This window comes from Emys orbicularis, chromosome 2 (assembly GCF_028017835.1).
Source record: "Emys orbicularis isolate rEmyOrb1 chromosome 2, rEmyOrb1.hap1, whole genome shotgun sequence".
Classification (NCBI taxonomy): Eukaryota; Metazoa; Chordata; order Testudines; family Emydidae; genus Emys; species Emys orbicularis.
In genome coordinates this window covers 215,487,221-215,505,747 of record NC_088684.1, presented here as the reverse complement: position 1 = coordinate 215,505,747, position 18,527 = coordinate 215,487,221, and the positions used below count along the sequence as shown (strand labels likewise).

At 42.3% G+C, this 18,527-nt stretch overlaps 1 protein-coding gene across 1 annotated transcript in view; it reads right to left on the bottom strand.

Moving 5' to 3' along the window:
• Positions 1-7,988: 7,988 nt before the first annotated feature.
• Positions 7,989-18,527, bottom strand: part of TOPBP1 (DNA topoisomerase II binding protein 1) — a 49,641-nt gene continuing 39,102 nt past the window's right edge. The window contains exons 23-29 of the mRNA XM_065398408.1: positions 17,791-17,957; positions 14,400-14,514; positions 12,285-12,448; positions 11,076-11,216; positions 9,929-10,018; positions 9,228-9,389; positions 7,989-8,560 (exon numbers count right to left, since the gene is read on the bottom strand). Coding sequence (XP_065254480.1) covers positions 8,417-8,560; positions 9,228-9,389; positions 9,929-10,018; positions 11,076-11,216; positions 12,285-12,448; positions 14,400-14,514; positions 17,791-17,957 — 983 coding nt within the window. The 3' untranslated portion in view covers positions 7,989-8,416. The remainder of the gene's footprint in view (positions 8,561-9,227; positions 9,390-9,928; positions 10,019-11,075; positions 11,217-12,284; positions 12,449-14,399; positions 14,515-17,790; positions 17,958-18,527) is intronic.

Sequence of the window (18,527 nt, the reverse complement as noted above, 5' to 3'; positions counted from 1 at the left end):
TCACTCAAAATCTGTACTATTTTTTAACCACTGCCTGCAGCACCTGTCTTCCAAAGGAAGCCTCTGCAGAAGATAGAAGGTCTACTTCGTTGTGCTTAATGAAGTTGTTAGCTGTAGATCAAGTGGCCGCTTTGGAAATTTCCAAAGAGGACACGCTTGCTCATTCTGCCCATGAGGTTGCTAAGGATCTCGTGGCGTGCCCCTTGATCTCCTGGGACAGAGGCCTCTGGTGATCTGTAGGCTTCCACAATACATAATTTAATCCACCTACTGATGGAGGACTTGGAAGTTCTGATTCCCTAGCATTTTGGGTGGAAGGATACAAATAGGGAACCCAGTCGTAGATTCGGTATACTTGAGATAGATATTCAACGCTCTTCTCACCTCTAAGGTGGACCACACCTTTTCAGTTGGATATTGTGGTTTTGGACAGAATGAAGGAAACACAACTTCTTGGGAAGTGTGGAAGGAAGAATTTACCTTGCAAAGAAAAGATTCTGATGTCCCTAAGCACCACCTTTGTCCTTGTGGAACACGCAGTAAGGCTCCAGTATAGATAAGGCTGCCAGTTCCAAATGCTCACCTGGCGGACATGACAACTGCTAAGAAACACATCTTAATGGATAAATAAATCAAAGTCAGAGGCTCGAAGGGATGGCTTATCAGAGCCCTCAAAACTAGCAGAAGGTCCCATTTTGGGAAGAGTGACTTGACCGCTGGTCTGGCTAATTGGACTGTTTGAAGGAATCTGGCTACCTGTGGATTGTCTGCCAGAGAGCCCAAGGATCATGTGAACAGCAACCTACTAAGAGCAGACATCTGACATGTAATGGTATTGGCCTGAAGGCCTCTTTCTATGCCTTCTTGGAGAAAGTCCAGAATGGTTGGAATGCCTGGGATTTGCATTGTGGTCTTGGCACCAGTTGTTGATTCTGGGCTAGATTGAGGAGTATGTTTTTAGTGTTGATACTTTCCTAGATGAAAGCAATGACTTAATGACTATGGAGGACAGATTGAGACCGAGCTGTCAGTTGAAGCCGTTTTGGGTCTGGATTAAGACGAGGACCTTGCGAGAGGATGTCCAGTCTCCATGGAAGCAGGAGAGGGTACTCCAGTTTCAGCTCCATCAGTTCAGAGAACCAAGGTCTCCTCAGCCAATGAGAAGTTATCAATATTAACATCACCTGTTCTTGTTTTATTTTCTGAACCACTTTCCCCAGTAGTGGAAACGTGCAAAATAGGCTCTGCGTCTAACTCTGCGAGGAGGCCTGTATCCCCATTTACCTGGGATCTACCTCCCTGGTGAAGTATTTTGGTCTCTTTACATTTGTACAATTAGCAAAGTGGTCAGTTGAAGGGAGGCCCAATGTCTTAATGATGAGATCAAAAACTTTCTAATTCAGGCACCAATCGGAGTTGTTGACCCTGTGTCTGCTGAGCCAGGGTGTTTTTGGCTCAGGTCTCCTTTGATGTGGATTGCTCCGAGGGAAAGAGGAACTGTTCCACCCATCTCATTATTTCCATTACTTCTGCATGTAGTACCGGACTCCTTGTTCCCCTTTGGTTGTTTATACGTGTGACTGTATTCATATTATCTGATTGAACCAGGCTGTGGCGGGCTGGAACCTTTGCAGAGCTAGCTTGACCGCTTTCAGCTCTAGGAGGCTTATGTCTTGAGCCTTTTTCTCCTCATTCCACAGACCCTGGGGTTGCCAGCCCTCTATGGGAGGATTTTGAGGCTTATTCTCAGGAACCTGCTCAGGTTTCAGAGCCAGACAGCTGACCTTCCTCAGTGGAGGAGTCGTCAGAGGACTCCTGGATTTCTTGTGCTTTTTCCTTCCCCCGTTTAGCCTGTTTAGGTTTGTTTTTAACCTTTTTTGTGCACTTTGGGAGCGTAGAAGCTCTGCTGCAGCCTTGGTAAGGCCTTTAGTGGCCTACCTTCCGTCGGGCCTGGAGCCCTCTTGAGGGATCTGTCTCAGAATCCTCCCTGCTGACTCCCATTCCCCCTGGAAGGGTGAGAGGAGTGAACTCCTTGTTATGGGAGGGAGGGGGGCTGATTAGAAGCCCTGTGTCTTTCCTCAAGGCACTCAGGACCCACTTCATGACTTGGGGAGAGGACTTGTGGCCTCCCCTCTTTGTTCAGCAAGGATCCATTGGGACTTACTCCCTGAATGGTCGGGGTCCTCCTTGCATTTGATGCCTCTCCCTGCTCTGCACTGGGATTTGTGGTCCAGCTCCTCCTCCCTCCCCCCCCCCTTTGGATTCACAGCTGCATCAGTAGATGGGGGACCCCACTTGCCTGTCTGACTTGTAGCCCCGGGACCTAATGGAGTTAGGGATGGAAGCCTGGGTGCAGGCTGAACACAACTTGCTATCTGTGAGCCTGGGAAGGCTGCCTCGCATATGCAGCCCTGCTTGGATTTGACCCAGTGCTTTCTTGGCTGTTTTGCCATGCCTGTATGGGACAGGCTCAGGGAGGGTTAAACCCCTGTGGGCTTAACTGGCCTGGGGAGGAGAAGGAATACTGAGGAGGGACAACACTGTTCCCCACTACCCAAAAAACGGGGCAGAAAAGTTTTAAAATAGAAGGTGTGAGGGCAGAAGCAAAAGAAACCACCACTGGCTGCTGCTACGGGAGGCAGAGAATTTGACAGCAAGCAGGAGCAGAGGTGGTGTGGTCAGATTTTGTGGTTCCAAAACACTGATCTGCCTCCATGAGCTACAGAATAGCCCAGATGTCCATTTTGGTGGGAGATGCTGGTCTGCAGAAAACACCAGACTTGTCCAGACCAGATTGAAACTGTAAACGCAGCTTGTCATTTACAGGAGCATACTGGAGAACTAATGTAGTGCTAGGCATGTACAACAGATGCCTGACTCTGATTTCATTCTTGTGTAACTTCATTGACATCAGTGGAGTTACTCCTGATTTACACTACTTTGAGATCAGCTTCAGATCCATTAGAGCTTGGGCTGGTACTTCTTTTGAAGTCTGTGTTGTTTTCTTCTTCTGTTTTGGCTACTTAACAAGCTGAACTTGTTGAAGTCTTATACTTCACTCATTTTGAAAGCAAGTAATGAAGCAAAAATTATACCCTCCAGCAGACTCTCTTTCTCCAAGCCCTCCTAATCAGGACAGCGGCTTAACTGGCATAGTGCTGTTTCTGCTGAAGTATACTAAGCAAATAGATTTCACACTGTTATTTAAGGAACAGTAACCCATTTCTTTTGCATTTAGTTACTACAGCAAGATAGAAGGAAGAGTGGTCAAAATAGGGAAGTAGTTAGTAATAGCTATAAAGCAGAGTGTGGCAGTAACTAGTAGTTTGCTAGTTCAACCACAGAACTTGTGCTTTTGGACACAGTGATGTAGCCAGATGTTAGGAAAATCTTTAAAGATATGGGAGGGTGCATTGCAAAGAATTTTAAGAGGACGTCTCGGTGCACAATAAGTTGATATTGAACTTGCTTTCAAATATCATACATTGGAACATCAAGCTGCAGCAATTTAGTGTTTCTAATTCCAGCATAAACAATGGTGAAAAGGAGCAAAAACAGACAAATAGCTACCATAATGTCTAACATAGTTCAAAGTCGACCAGATGTCTGGAAAAAATTATGGCTGGTGATGGTTTGGTACAACAGAAATTTTTTTAATTTAAATTGAAGTAGAATCACAATTCGACCTGGTTCTGTGAATCCCCATATAGACCCCACAGTTTGTAGTAGAAGATTGATGATGGCCCTTATAATGTATATTTTATGGTCATAAAGAAGTTAGTACATTGGGCAATAATTTTGACAGTGAATTTTACTATAGTTTACTAATTACAGCTTCTGCATATGACTCAGCTTCTAAACATGTAGCATGCACACCTCTTGTCCTTTATCCCATATCCAACGCTGTATTTTGTGACAGTTCCTCTGAAGAAAGCTAAAGAAAATAAAATTTATTTTATCTTTTACAGTAGTGACTGTTTTGTTTTCAGGTTGATTTTACTTCCTCAAACCTCTTTATCTTGTTAAATAGCCTGTCCAGCAGTATTGCTTAGGACACCTTTACCATAGTTGATTCTGATATTGTAATTAAAAAAAAAAAAATGTGCACAGGTTAAGAGTTAAGCAAAGGATTTACTAGATTTCAGTCACTTAAGTGATTTTTCTGTTTTATCACATTTTAAAACTCTACTTCAAAAGTGTGCAGTATTATTGTGAGGAAGGATGGTCTAGTGATTAGGGCACAAGCCTGTGAGTTGGAAGACCTGGGTTTAATTTCCTGCTCTGCTATAGACTTCCTGTGTGACTTTGAACAGGTCAATCTCTGTGCCTCAGTTTCCTATTTCTAAAATGGGGATAATAAGGAAGTACTATCTCCTAAGGGTGTTGTGAGAATAACTACCTTGAAGCTTCTGGGCACTCAGATAATCTCATGTTGGAGGCATTATGTTGAACAGCATTGGTCCCAGTACAGACCCTTGGGAGAACCCCACTATTTACCTCTCCATTCTGAAAATGGACCATTTATTCCTACCCTTTGTTTCCTGTCTTTTAACCAATTACTGATCCATGAGAGGACATTCCCTCTTAACCCATGACTGCTGGAACCAGTCACTGGTTCAAATCTGCCCTTGTAGTAATTTCGTAGGTGGACATGGGAGGGTATGTAAAATAAGTTAGTGACTGCAGTGCCAGTCAGACCAGTGTCTGTATCCAACACCATCACAATTGACACTATTGTTGGTATTTGAGATCAAGCAAAAAAACAGACAGACTTTCAACTAGAGGTCCTTGCTCCAGATCAAAGACCCCATGGTGCCCCATTTCTGTCAACAGCTCGCACTTCAGCTGCTTAGACCAGCACCTTTTAAGAGCACTAAATGCTGTTCAGCTCTCACAGCACTTGCTTCTCTTACCTCACCTTTCTGACAGTTCCTTTAGAATTTCTTCCTCTGTCAACATGCCTTAGAGCTTTCACTGGCCCTCTCCTAGTACATGTTGTCTCCAGGTAGTATTGTCCATTACCATTCCGGTACCTTACACAGGGAGATCAGAAATATGTTTGCATCTGGAACATCCACTCTGGTGTCTTGCAGGCAACTCAACTCAGACAGGTTTCAGAGTAGCAGCCGTGTTAGTCTGTATCCGCAAAAAGAACATGAGTACTTGTGGCACCTTAGAGACTAAAATTTATTGGCGCATAAGCTTATGCGCCAATAAATTTGTTAGTCTCTAAGGTGCCACAAGTACTCCTGTTCTTTCAACTCAGACAAAAACTGAACTCAGCTTTTCCACCCTGACTCTTCCCTCTTCTCCATTAGCTCCCTATTCAATGGGCACACAATCTTGGTTTCATTTTTTTTATTCCTCCCTCACATTGCTGTTGCCACTAAACCCTGCTGGTTTTAACTCTACATTTCCAGACCCCATCCATTCTTGTCTGGTCCCACCACTAAAAGTGTAATTCAGGCCCTTGTCCTTTATCCTAACTATTGTAAATTCCTCCCCACTCTGGTCTCCCTTAACTTTCACAGCCACATTTTTAATGGTATCTGTGGGGTTTGTTGCTCTGACTGTAGCCATGTTCAGCTTTTCCAGTATCTTCACTGCCTTCTGCATCATTCTTACCCCCAAGGATCAGTCCAATTAAGTTCTCACTTACCTCATCTCTCATTCCCCCACTTACTCCACCCAAGCAACACAGCTAAAGTTTCCCTTTCATGCAGTCTCTCATTTGTCTCTTTACTTAGCCTCTTAAGTCTTAACTTAGAGCTTGATTGTAAATGTGAGTAAATCATCAGAATCAAGCCCTGCTACTGTCAGCTCTTCAGGAAAAGTCCACATCTCATTTGTCTTGAAATATCATGCTAATTTCCCCCTAGTGTCTTGGCTTTTGATTTTGTGTATCATTCCAAATTTCAAGGCATGTGTTATCTTACGATGAGTCAATTCCCTAAATAAGTACTGAATGTTGAATCTAGTGCTCAACTTAAAAATGCCATCTCAGCTTTTCTGTGTAATCAACCGGATGAGGTAGCTGCACTAACACCAGCATCACTAATATTTTCAAAGTTGTAGAGCCTTTAGTGCTAACATATTGGTAACAGCTGATAATTCTCTTTTACCAACATCAGCAATTCCATTATACTTCTTGAATGTGTAAGTACTTATCACTTCCTCTACTAAGCTTTGATGATTAATGTATAGACCTATTTTAACATTTTCAGCCAGGTTCCAACTATTCATATTTTTAAATGCAAGTTTTGTCACAGCCATGCAAGACTGTAGTGTAGCATCTCACTAATAAGACTGCATAAAAAGATTAAATATATTACACCACAATGTGCAATAGAACAGACTTGGCTAAATGTGAGTTAACAACAATGAAGAGTCAGAGGGATAACTTGGGTGACAACAGAAATTGCACCCAGTGCCATCTATCTGCCTGATTTCTGATCTTATGCTCATTGTGACACTAGAGAGAGAAGCTATTATTTTTTAAAATCGCCTGTCCTGGTTAAAGGACTAGCTGCACCTCTTTCCTGACTTGTCTCTGACAGCACTCTTCTCGGTTATTGGGTCTTTTGCCTTAACCTAGCTTGGGGTGGAATCTGATGCCTTTTTTTACATTTAGATCCTATTTATACCAACCACTTATCACTCTGCAGGTCTGACTGGGTTTTAGGTACTTGTAGCTCCTCCCTTCAGGATCCTGTGACATTAAGAAGGATGTTGGTCAAAGTATTATTTAGCAGTTGGAAGAAAAAACTGAGAAGATATTTTAAAACAAATAGCCAACCTGCATATTTAGTCTCAGTTTAGGGAGAAACAGGCTTTCATCTTATCTAATTTGTTACAGGAACAAAACAATCAATTTACATTCTCCCAGCCAGCCCGCATCCTTCTGTGTGTGTCTCTGACACTGTCTCCTAACAACCCTTAAATGTAAGCTGTTAGACAATTATTAGAAAGGGACTCCTCTCTCTTTTCTACGGGGGCAAGCTCTGCTGCCCAGACTCATCCCAGGGTGAAATGTCCACTGTGACAAAGCTCTGTCCTCGTCTCCGTGGGTCCCGTGTTTCCTGGCGGATTTCGCTAGCCTCAGAGGCTCACTGTGACTCTCCACTTAACCCTTCTCTCTCTAGAGACAAGGGTCACAGTCTACTGAGCCATTTTCATCATAAACTAGTGAGGGAAGTGAGGAGAAGCTATCCTCCCTTGCACAGTCTCTGTTGTCTCCCAGTCTCAGTGATTAATCAGGGGGGCAAAGGGGGGAAGCCCAGGGACCCTAATAGTATCAGCTATAGTAGCTGACCTTTTAGGAATAGGACATGTACAATTCCCTGGGCTACTTCCTCAAGCTCCACTTCACCCTTACCCAGGGCCTCCTTCCTTGTGCCTAATATGGTGTGTACAGCTCAGTCTCTCCAACAGCACAACTTCCTCTCACAGCTCCTGACATGTGCACCCACCTGACTGGGAGGCTTTTAACTAGTTTCAGCCAGCCCCTGATTGGCTTCAGGTGTCCCAATCAACCTAGCATCCTCCATCTTCTGGAAAGCTCTTAATTGGCCCCAGGTGTCTTAATTGACCTGGAGCAGCTGCCATTTACTTATCCTGGTACCAGGGATTTGTTTAGCCTGGGGCTAATATATCTATCTCCCACTACTTTTCTATAGCCATCTGGCCTTGCCCCGTCACACCACTTATGTATATAGTACAGACACACCACACTAATGAATTATCAGTAGTTAGAACTCCTCCATTTCCAATTGGAACCTCGATGAAGTAACTTCATCTCTGTATCAGCTCTCCTCCTCGTCTGTAAAACTGGGTATTACTATTTATCTACCACACAGGTTTGTTGCAATAATTAATTAAAGATTGTATAGCAATGTTAAGTGTTTTATTACAGTCTCTGTGTGCACTCACTCTTCACAATGAATTTAGAAAATGTTATTTTTCCTTTCACACATCTGCTTCTTCCCTTACCTTTCCAAAAATAAGTATAGATTGGTGGGGAAGCTCATGCATATATGATTCTATCATCCTGTGGCAAACCCCACAGCATTCTTACTAACTGATAATACTATCTTTACTTCAAAGTAAAGAAAGGACCCAAAATATTCTTAGTTTTTATTATAGGCTGATGTCCCTAAGTGAACTGAAAGCCTCAGTGATCAAAATATTAAGTATACAAAATATTTTCTTGTACAAATGTGGATGGTGTCATTAGGTGCCACTAACAGAGTAAAGCAATCTTTCCAACTAATATTACAGCAAACTAACACAAGGGAACTTTTAAGTACATTACATTCAAAATTAAATAAAAAGAGCTTTTAATTGTTTCAGCATTGAGAGTGGAAAAATATTTATAAATAGGAATTTAAAATACACGAATTAAAAATGGAGAATCCCCTCAGTGTATTCTGGATCTTTTGACTTTGCTTGTTTCTCCAGCTGCTTTTCTCTTCTGAGATAATCCAATTCCCAGTTCTTTGCTATTTTGAAGATAAGAAACAGCTTCTGGCAGACAGTAACACTCCATGGGAGGAGGAAGCTCCTTCGAAAGAAAAAAAAAGTGTTTTAATCAAATCTATTTGTTTAGCTAGACAGTATTAGAAAAAGTATTCTACTTGACCCTCCTTTAGCAACCAACTAAAATTAAAAAAGGTTTATCATTCTGGAACACTGTATGAAGGAGTTATTAAACATATCCTGATTCTGACACATTGAGATAATTGCCCATTAAAGTTTTTTAAACTTTTCTGGTTTGGCATGGAATTATCAAAAATTTATCAGAATCCTGATGCAAAATGCATCCCATGTAAATCTCAAGGTCACGCACACATAATTTAGTGTATTCCAAAAACCATCTAGCTAAAACAATACTATATATCCAGTTCCAACACAAACAAACCTCTCATTTTTTAGTAGCCAGAATTGGAAACTCAGCACAAGAATATTAACATTAGATCTTATGATCAGAATTATGTGCAAACCAGCTATAAAGGTCTAAAATTGGAATATCAATATCAAAGTCTGTGTTTCATTACAAGCAAATGCCAGGTAGCTCTCTGCCCTACTTACATATAACCGTTTTCATTCAATGAATCAATAGGTGAAGCAGTGTACTTTAATAAGCATGATTTACATATATTTGATGATCTAGATGTGGACTGTTTTCTTCAAAGCAAACAAATGGTACATAATGCCCCTAATATGCACACCTGTATGAGGTAGTCAGCAATGTATTCTGGTTTCAAACAGTTCACTCCTTGGGCAGCAGCCTCCAGTACATTAACTCTGGCATCATCTGGTTTCAGTTTACTGAAGTCAGCAAAAAGGTGAGTAGCTTCTTTATAGAGAAGCAGAGAATGACCTGGCAGCACCTACAGATTTAAACACAACAGAAAGTACTTTTTATTTTTGTGTTTATTGCTCTTGGCAATTGAGTGTACATGTTTTACAGATTATGTATTCACTAATCTCCAGCACATTAAACAGTATGTCATCAGAAAACTGGGTACCAAGTATAGCCTCATTCTACAAAATAAATTTACATTCCAATGAGAGGAAGGATGATCTTCTTGTTAGAGCAATAGACTGGGACCCAGAAGCTCTAGGTTCAAATCCCATCACTGCCACAGACTTCCTGTGAGACCTTGGGAAAGTTACTGACTCTCTCTCTGCCTCAGTTCCCCATCTGTAAAGGGGAACATCACAACTTCCTTTGTCTGTCTTGTCTATTTAGATAATAAGCAATTTGGGTCAAGGACTGCCTCTTCCTACTTGCATTTACAGTGCCTAGCACAACAGGGTCTCTTGGTATTACCGTTACATGAACGACAACCCAACAAAACACCAGTGTCTATAAAAATGATCTCAAGTAATTTATTGAATGAATTTTTTTTAAAAAAAAGTCACATACCTTTGCTCCTCCTGATTGAAGAAGACGTTTGAATCCTGCTTCCTTGGTTTGGTCAACATTCAAAATCACTTTCCAGCCACTAAATGCCCCCTACATAAAAGATCCAGTTTTTAAAAAGAAAAGCTAATTATACCCCACTCAAGAACATTCTGTAAGGCAAGATTTATCACATACACACCATCCAGTTTTTTTTTTTTTTAAACAACAGCAGGGATGTACAACATGCAAGCCAGGGGTCAAATTCCAGCCCACAGGATCATACAACATTTCACCTTGCTACCCACTCCTACTTAACTGTAGGATGAAACAACAAAGCTGATTAACTGCAGATGAACTCTCACATCAAGTATATTCTAGTGTGTTTCAGGAAGGCTTGAAGTACAACAAAATATTAGGGTCATGTGCATTCACTTTTATTTAAAATGTCAATGTAAATATATACGCAAATCAAGCACAGTCTTAATGCTCCGGGCAAGATGCTAATAAGCACCCCTTAACCCATAATTTCTGTGGTCATGCACCCTTATTTTACAAGATGCAATTCTCAGTCCTTTACTGGTGACTTGTATGTTTGATTTCTAAGGGTAAAAATTCAAAGGTGCCTAGCGACTTAGGAGCCTAAGTCCTATTTTTAAGAGTGATTTAGACACTTGAGACGAAGTCTCCTTGAAAGTCAATGGAACTCCTTAAGCTCCTAAGTCATTTAAGTACCTATGAAAATTTTACCCTAAGACAACTGCGTGATGGAAAATACAGATGTCGGAGTTGTTTAGAATCATAATGCTAAAGGGTAAAGACCAATTTAATGATTCAGTAATCTTAAAAAACAATGAAACAGTTATTTAAGTATTAGGATTTCCAGTTTGCACGCTAGTTAGCAATGGGAGTTATTGCAGTCACCAGTGCCAAGAGGGGACAAAGACCATTAATTAATCTTCAATGCTAATAACGTTCAATGCGGACAATAAAAGCTTTTAGGAAATAGATTGATTACATTAGTATGGATCCAGCTAGGATGCTTTGTTTTTACAAGAACAAAGCAAGTAACCCTCTCTTGGCACAGAGACTCCGGGTTTCTTGGAGCATATCCCATTACAGCGGCTCCCTCCCAACATCAAGAAGTTACACTTAATATGTTTCCAAATACCTCAATGATGCCAGTTTCCTGCCTCCTTTTATGGATTTTTTTCCTCCATCTCATGGCTGCAAGTGCTAGTTTCTTTTGGTTTACATTGATTCCAGACAAAACATTGAGTATGGAGTTACTTCCCCATTCATAATCTTCCTCCTAGAACAATTATAGCCACACCAACAGCAAGAAATTAAAAAATAAAAATAACAAGAACGCACTAGCTTTGCACATCACTTTTACCTGACAGATAGCACAGTAGTAGTTATTAAAATTAAATACAGTGGCTCTTGGTTAAACATTTTTAAATTTTTCCTATGTGTACAGAGCCTCTCACTTAGATTTTAAATAAACTCAGTCTTTTCATTACCCTAAATTATCTTCAGGCAGCTATGGTTCCTCTTGTGGTTAGAGACAATGGAATGTAACCACTAAGCAACAGAGAGTGAAAGCGACCATCACTTACAATCCCCTTCTCTCTCTCTCTGAATTTAATAAGATTTCTTCCTGAACAATACAAGTGATTTATTTTTACTCATACAGATAAAACAAAACAAAACAGAAAACAAAAAACTTTGTAAGTCAGCCCAGTCAATAGAGCTGCTAGACCCCGGAGAACTATGAAATGGAGACTGGTTTCCCACGGAGTACCCAGACTATATTAAAGTGGTGACATGCTGTAATAAATAACAATAATTAATTAAGTGGTTTCAGAGCTCTACTGAAGATGCCAAAGGTATTCTAGAGTATCACTAATTATAGATTCAACTGCATATAAAAAAAATACAAAACTGAAAAGAAAGATGGGGAGGAGTTTGGTTATTTAGACTGTTATGCTTATAAACTATAGAATCAGGATTTAATTCCTGGCATAACAGGATCCATCACATTATTTTCAATTGTACTTATTATAATTTACATAAGGCACTTCACCCTAAATTATCAAAAGTGACTAGTGATTATGGGTGCCTCAGCTGTTGGAGGACCAACCTCAGACACCTGGAAAGGGACTGATTTTCAGAGGGAGGCTGAGTGCTGAGCAATTTCTGAAAGTCAGGTCTCTTCAATATGCCAAGAATTGGGCACTGAAAGTCACTTGTCCCTAGAGAATTTTGTCCTTACGTTTCTGCCATTAGCTGTAGTGGAGACTTTAAAAGCATTTTATTACTAAAATTAAAACAGCAAAGGAGATGTAACAACTGATCTATCACTAATAGAGTTATGAACCTGTACAAAGCAGCCAGCTGCTCTGCAGGCCTCCAGGTAGGAACGATGAAGCACCCACTTTCCAGCAGCCATCGAGGCCAAGTATTTCTCATTTCGAAGAGGATGTCCCACAATGATGTGCGTACAACTTGGGTCAAAGCACTGCTTCTCAAGCACCAGTCCTCCTTGAAACATGGGAGTGAATGTGATTCAGGTTATTTACAGTAAGTGTCTACCACAGAAACGTCAATTGAATAAATGAACTATTTTATAATTCATACTTAAACTGCAATGCTATGCACACTAGAATCTAGGCAGAGAGCCTTGCCATTTATTGATATAACCTCATATACAGAAGTCAAAGGGGGAGCTAGATCTGATAGAAGGCAGTGCTATTGTAACACAGACATAGCTACTTTGGCATTGGCAAGCTTGAGGCACTAGTGGCAGAAAAAAGCCTTGGGAACTTAGAAGAAAGGGGAGAAACACCAGTGGAGAGCAGGCAGGCCCTTAAGCAAAAAGAGGGAATCTTCTGCAGAAGAATCCCACACAGCAAATCCCAGTAGATGAAAAGCGTCACCCTTTTGGTGGCAAGTTAAGCAGCTATGTGGACACAAGAACAAATGGCTATAAACTCGCCATCAACAAGTTTAGGCTCAAAATAAGACAAAGGTTTCTAACCATCAGAGAGGAGTGAAGTTCTGGAACAGCCTTCCAAGGGAAGCAGTGGGGGCAAAAAACCTATATGGCTTCAAGACTGAGCTTGATAAGTTTACGGAGGGGATGGTATGATGGGACTGCCTACAATATACAAAAACCTGTAGGAGAACACTTCAACCTCCCTGGACACACAATAGCAGATTTAAAGGTAGCCATCCTGCAACAAAAAAACTTCAGGACCAGACTTCAAAGAGAAACTGCTGAGCTTCAGTTCATCTGCAAATTTGACACCATCAGCTCAGGATTAAACAAAGACTGTGAATGGCTAGCCAACTACAAAAGCAGTTTCTCCTCCCTTGGTGTTCACACCTCAACTGCTAGAAGAGGGCCTCATCCTCCCTGATTGAACTAACCTCATTATCTCTAGCCTGACTCACTCTTGCTTGCATATTTATACCTGCCTCTGGAAATTTCCACTACATGCATCCGAAGAAGTGGGTATTCACCCACGAAAGCTCGTGCTCCAATACGACTGTTAGTCTATAAGGTGCCACAGGACTCTTTGCTACAATGGCATGCGGCCCATCGGTGACTGCCAGTAGCAAAAATCCCCAACTGCTGGAGATGGGACACTAGAGAGGGCTCTGATCTACTAGAGAATTCTTTTTCAGGTATCTGCCTGGTTGGTTTTGCCCACATGCTCAGTGTCTAACTGACTGCCATATTTGGGGTCTGGAAGGAATTTCCCCCTACGTCAGATTGGCTAAGCCTCTGGGAGGGTTTCGCCTTCCTCTGCAGCATGGGTCATGGGTCACTTGCAGGTTAAAAGTAGTGTAAATGGTGAATTGTTTGCAACTTGAAGTCCTTAAATCATGATTTGAGGATTTCAGTAACTCAGCCAGGTTAAGGTCTATTTCAGGAGTGGGTGAGATTCTGTGGCCTGCAATGTGCCGTAGGTCAGACTAGATGATCACAATGGTCCCTTCTGACCTTAAAGTCTATGAGTCTATGATAACTTCAAATAACGAAAACAGTGATAGAACCACAAGGCCTTGTTTCAGTGCTAAAAAGGGTTTACTTTTTACCTCAGGGTAACTAAGGTGCATGAGCTATTCTGAGGTTAAAAAAAACCCAGGGAAGATGAGGCACTTCAAGTTTTTGTAAAGTACGCGAGGTCAGCAATACACCCCTGCCTGGGCTTGACCTCACCTAGTTTATCGCACAGTAAAACTCAAGTGCCTTGTCTCCACTGTGTTTTTACAATGTGATAGCTAACACATATTATTATCCCCGGTGGTAAACACACCTTACCCTTCTTTGCCAGTGAAGACCTAGCCAAAGCGTCTTGAGAGCTACAGGTCTGATATTAGCAAATATCAGATATATTATATTAGCAAATGCATTAACCGAGGCCCCTTTTCAGCCCCAAAAGCCCCAAACAAACAAACTTTAAAAGTTTTACAAACATCTGGCTACCTAGTTCCTCAATCAGATGGCAGTAATCGATTCGCTCTTGAGGATTAAGTGAAGACAGCTGGAATTTGCGCTGTTTTTCTGGTTCTTCATCAACCTTCTCATCTACTGTAATAGCCTAGAATATGACAAAAGTTATAGGAAGAGTTGCATAGAAAGATAAATTAAATATTCAACTATTTCTCTCAAGTATTCAAGGTTTTCCTACATTGGGTTTTCTATCTGCTGTGAGGTTTGAGAAGGCAGGAACCAGACCCATCAGTCACTAGACAAGGGTTTGGCTTCCAGTCAAGCAGACTGCATCCAAAGTTGAAAAATAGATAGTATTCTAATATTCAAAGTCAATCTAACACTTAACCTCCCCTGGTTCCCATCTACAGGGCACAGTTTAATAAATAATCTGTCATGAAAAGAACGTTTTCATTTTAATTGATGGAATGGCAAGCTGGACGCACTGATAAATCAAATATCAAATGTACCTCCCTATCTCTCTTATCCAAGCTTTCTATTCCTACAGTGGGATTCTATCAGCAAGCAAAATCCCAGAGGGCTTCAAGTAATTATTTAAAAGTCAAAAATGTGTTAACAAAAATTGTCAGGGCTAGCACAGCATGTAATATCCTGCTGCCAAAGGTAGCATCCAATGAAGCCTATACGTCTACCTTATAGCATGTCCAGGGTGCTTCCTTCCAGACCTCTTCATAGATGGATTTTTCAATCTAGGAAACTGATACTGCCTTTTTTTTGATGGGCTTTGATCTTTCCTGTCAAGTTGTGCTCCTTCACTTTTCGTATGCTACTTTTTTGCCTTTACTGATGGGTACTATAGAAACAACCCAATGATATTCTCACCAGGTAGTTTTTAAATTGATTTGTATGCACACCTTAGGTTTTGTGCAGAATGATGTGAGAACTCTCTCCAGAGATCTGTGAAATACCATATCCCTGCTGCTGGAATCCCTCAGCACCAAAAGTGTCTGTTCATTTCTGTACCACTGCTCGGGTCACCTGGTTGGGGATCATTCCTCTTATCCCATGCCACAATCTGCACTGTGCTAGCGGGTGCACATGCCAAAACTGAAGGAGCTGTTGCTACCGGTCCATATTAGGGGGTTAGTGCTGAGGTTTAAAATCTGGAGCAGAAGGGCAGAGGCTGCTCCTGAGAACAAAACAATGCAAATTGCACCTGCCCAGCAAGGTTATAGGGGAGATGAGCGTAACAGGCACCTTTTCTCCTTGGGCTTCTGCTCATCATGGGGTGGTGTCCATAGTAGGCTGTAGAAGGAACACAGTGAAGAAAAACCTGAAATCAACTTGGCAATTTAATGGTTTTCCTCTGTGCTCTGTAGTTTGCAAGGAGAAGGTCTGGAAAGTGCCTGCAGCTGCCGCCAGGAAGATCAAACTGAGTTTTCCAAAAGGGAAAAACTAAGCCACTGCCTGATGACTGACAGGTCTGGTCTTGCCTTAAAGTGAAAAGTAGAGGGGAAACCCACTGTAGGACTGGCAAGCCTGGATGAGAGAAAACAGTTACACATTCCAAACAAAGCTTATTTACTAGTGTGAGGAAATATGCCACTGAACACACATGCCTGTTGAAAAGATCAAGCAACAAAATTATACAAAGGACTAGTGAACTAAAGGCTAGATTAATTTTCCATAGCCCTTTGTGAATTTGCTACAGATTTTCAGCACTGACAGCTTATTTTTAAGTATTAATGTAACATACTATCCAAGTGATTAATCAAAAAGAACTTCTCCCCATTATTATGTCATTAAAGAGACTAAAAAACACAATAGAACCCCCAAGCCTGACCCCACCTCTGCCTACAAAAATCTATTTCATTAACACGACAAGAAAGTGGATTAAATGTTTTTCTTTTTGAAAGTAACATCCTCTAGAGCAGCGGTCTCCAACCTTTTTACACCCAAGATCACTTTTTGAATTTAAGGGTAACGCAGGATCTACCCCGCCCCTTGCCTGAGCCCCACCCCACTCACTCGCTCTCCCCCAGCCTCACTCACTTTCACCGGGCTGGGGTTGGTGTTCGGGACAGGGTGTGGGCTCTGGGCTGGAGCCGAGGAGTTCGCAGTGTGGGAGGGGGATGTGGGCTGAACCTGGGGCAGAGGATTGGGGTGCAGGAGGGGTGAGGGGTGCAAATTCTGGGAAGGAGTTTGGGTGCAGGAGGGGGGTCAGGGCTGGGAGTTGGGGGCACTGGCTCTGGGAAGGGTGTCAAGGCTCAGGCTTGGGGTGCAGGAGGGAGTATGGGGTGCTGGCTCCAGGAGGGGGCTCAGGGCTGGGGTGCGGCCTCCCACCAGGCTGCACTTACCTCCGGCGGCTCCTGGTTGGTGGTGTAGCGTGGCTGCCGCTAAGGCAGGCTCCTTGCCTACTCTGGCTCCACGCCACTCCTGGAAGGGGTCAACGTGGCCCTGTGGCCCCTGGAGGGGCAGGAAGGTGGACGGCAAGTGGCTCCATGCACTCCCCCTCTCTGCAAGCACCGCCCCTGCAGCTCCCATTGGCCATAGCTCCCCGTTCCTGGCCAATGGGAGCTGCAGGTGCGGTGCCTGCAGGCAGGAGCAGCGCACGGAGGGAGACCCTGTCCCCCTGCCTCTGGGCTACATTGGCCACTTCTAGGAGTGGCATGGGGCCGGGGCAGGCAGGGAGCCTGTCTTAGCAGCAGCCCCATTGTGCTGCCGGAGATCATGATCGACTGGGAGATCCTGTAGGATCAACCAGTCGATTGCAATTGACCGGTTGGTGACCGCTGCTCTAGAGAACAACAAAAAGGATAAAAGGTTTAGAAAACATGATCTATGGGGCAAGGTTAAAAAAACTGCCAAAAGAAGACTGAGGGGAGACTTTTGATAACAGTTCTTAAATATATTAAAGGGCTATTCTGAAGAGAACAGTGGTTCAACTGTTTTCCATGTCTGCTGAAGATCAGATAAAAAGTAATGGGCTCAATCTGCAGCAAGGAAGATTTAGGTTAGCTATTAGGAAAAACTTTCTAACTATAAGGGTAAAGTTCCGGAATAGGCTTACAAGGGAGATTGTGGAATTCCCACCACTGTAGGTTTTTAAGAACAGGTTGGACAATCATGTGTCAGGGATGGTCTAGGTTTACTTGGTCCTGCCTCAGCACAGGGGGATGGACTAGATCTCTTGAGGTCTCTTCCAGTCCCACATTTCTATGACCTGTTCAGAGTCTCTTGGGAAAAATGAAAAATTTGGAACTCAAAGTACACTGCACAGAAATTATCCACTTTAAAAACTGTTAAACTGATGAATACATTTACTGTCAGCTTCAAATATTAGATGCATTTTAATAGTACACTGGGCCATTTCTTCACAGTGCAAGTATGATCCTTTAAAAACAAGTATGCTGCTATAACAAACCTTTTCTTTGGGCTGTGGAGCCACAGGAGGGTTAGCCAGCGGGAAGGCAATGCTAGGAGCTTGCGGTGTGGGGATCACTTGATCATCTTTTACTGGGGTTTCTGGATCACTATATGTTGGATGCTTTGGGACCTCTGCCACACCTGTGTCCCCAGAATCATGAACAGCTGTGGATAGTAATTCACTGTTGCTTGATTTTGTTTGACTGAATTATAACTATGATAACACTGAAAAAAGTATTATATCCCAAATGAATAAGAAACAAATGCCATCACAACATTTATTCTGCATTTTCAGAAACAACTGCTTACTTCCTGTCTTAAAATTTACATCCTTTAATCACAAGGCAGCAGTTGAGCTGTTGCAAGCCTCATGTTTTTTTTACTATCTTGAGGCTTCTCTACTTCCCAATTGATTCCTTAAACTAACTTGACATGAAGCACTCAAACTGGCCACAGAAGGGGGCTGCACCGATTTAACTAGATTAGTTTATAAACCAATTTCATTAAATCACTACAACTTTCTCATATAAGACTGGGCCAAAGAAACCATCCTCCAGGTAGGCTGCTTCAAACAGAAAAGCTGTAAGGGGATGGGAGGTGTCAAGAATGCCTCTTTCCCACACACACATACCAAGCTATAGAAAGCTTGCTGCAGGAAGCAAAAGGAAAACAATGTTTGTGGAAGTCAGCATGACAGCATGTGAAGTATTCATGCATGGTCTGACAATGAGCACA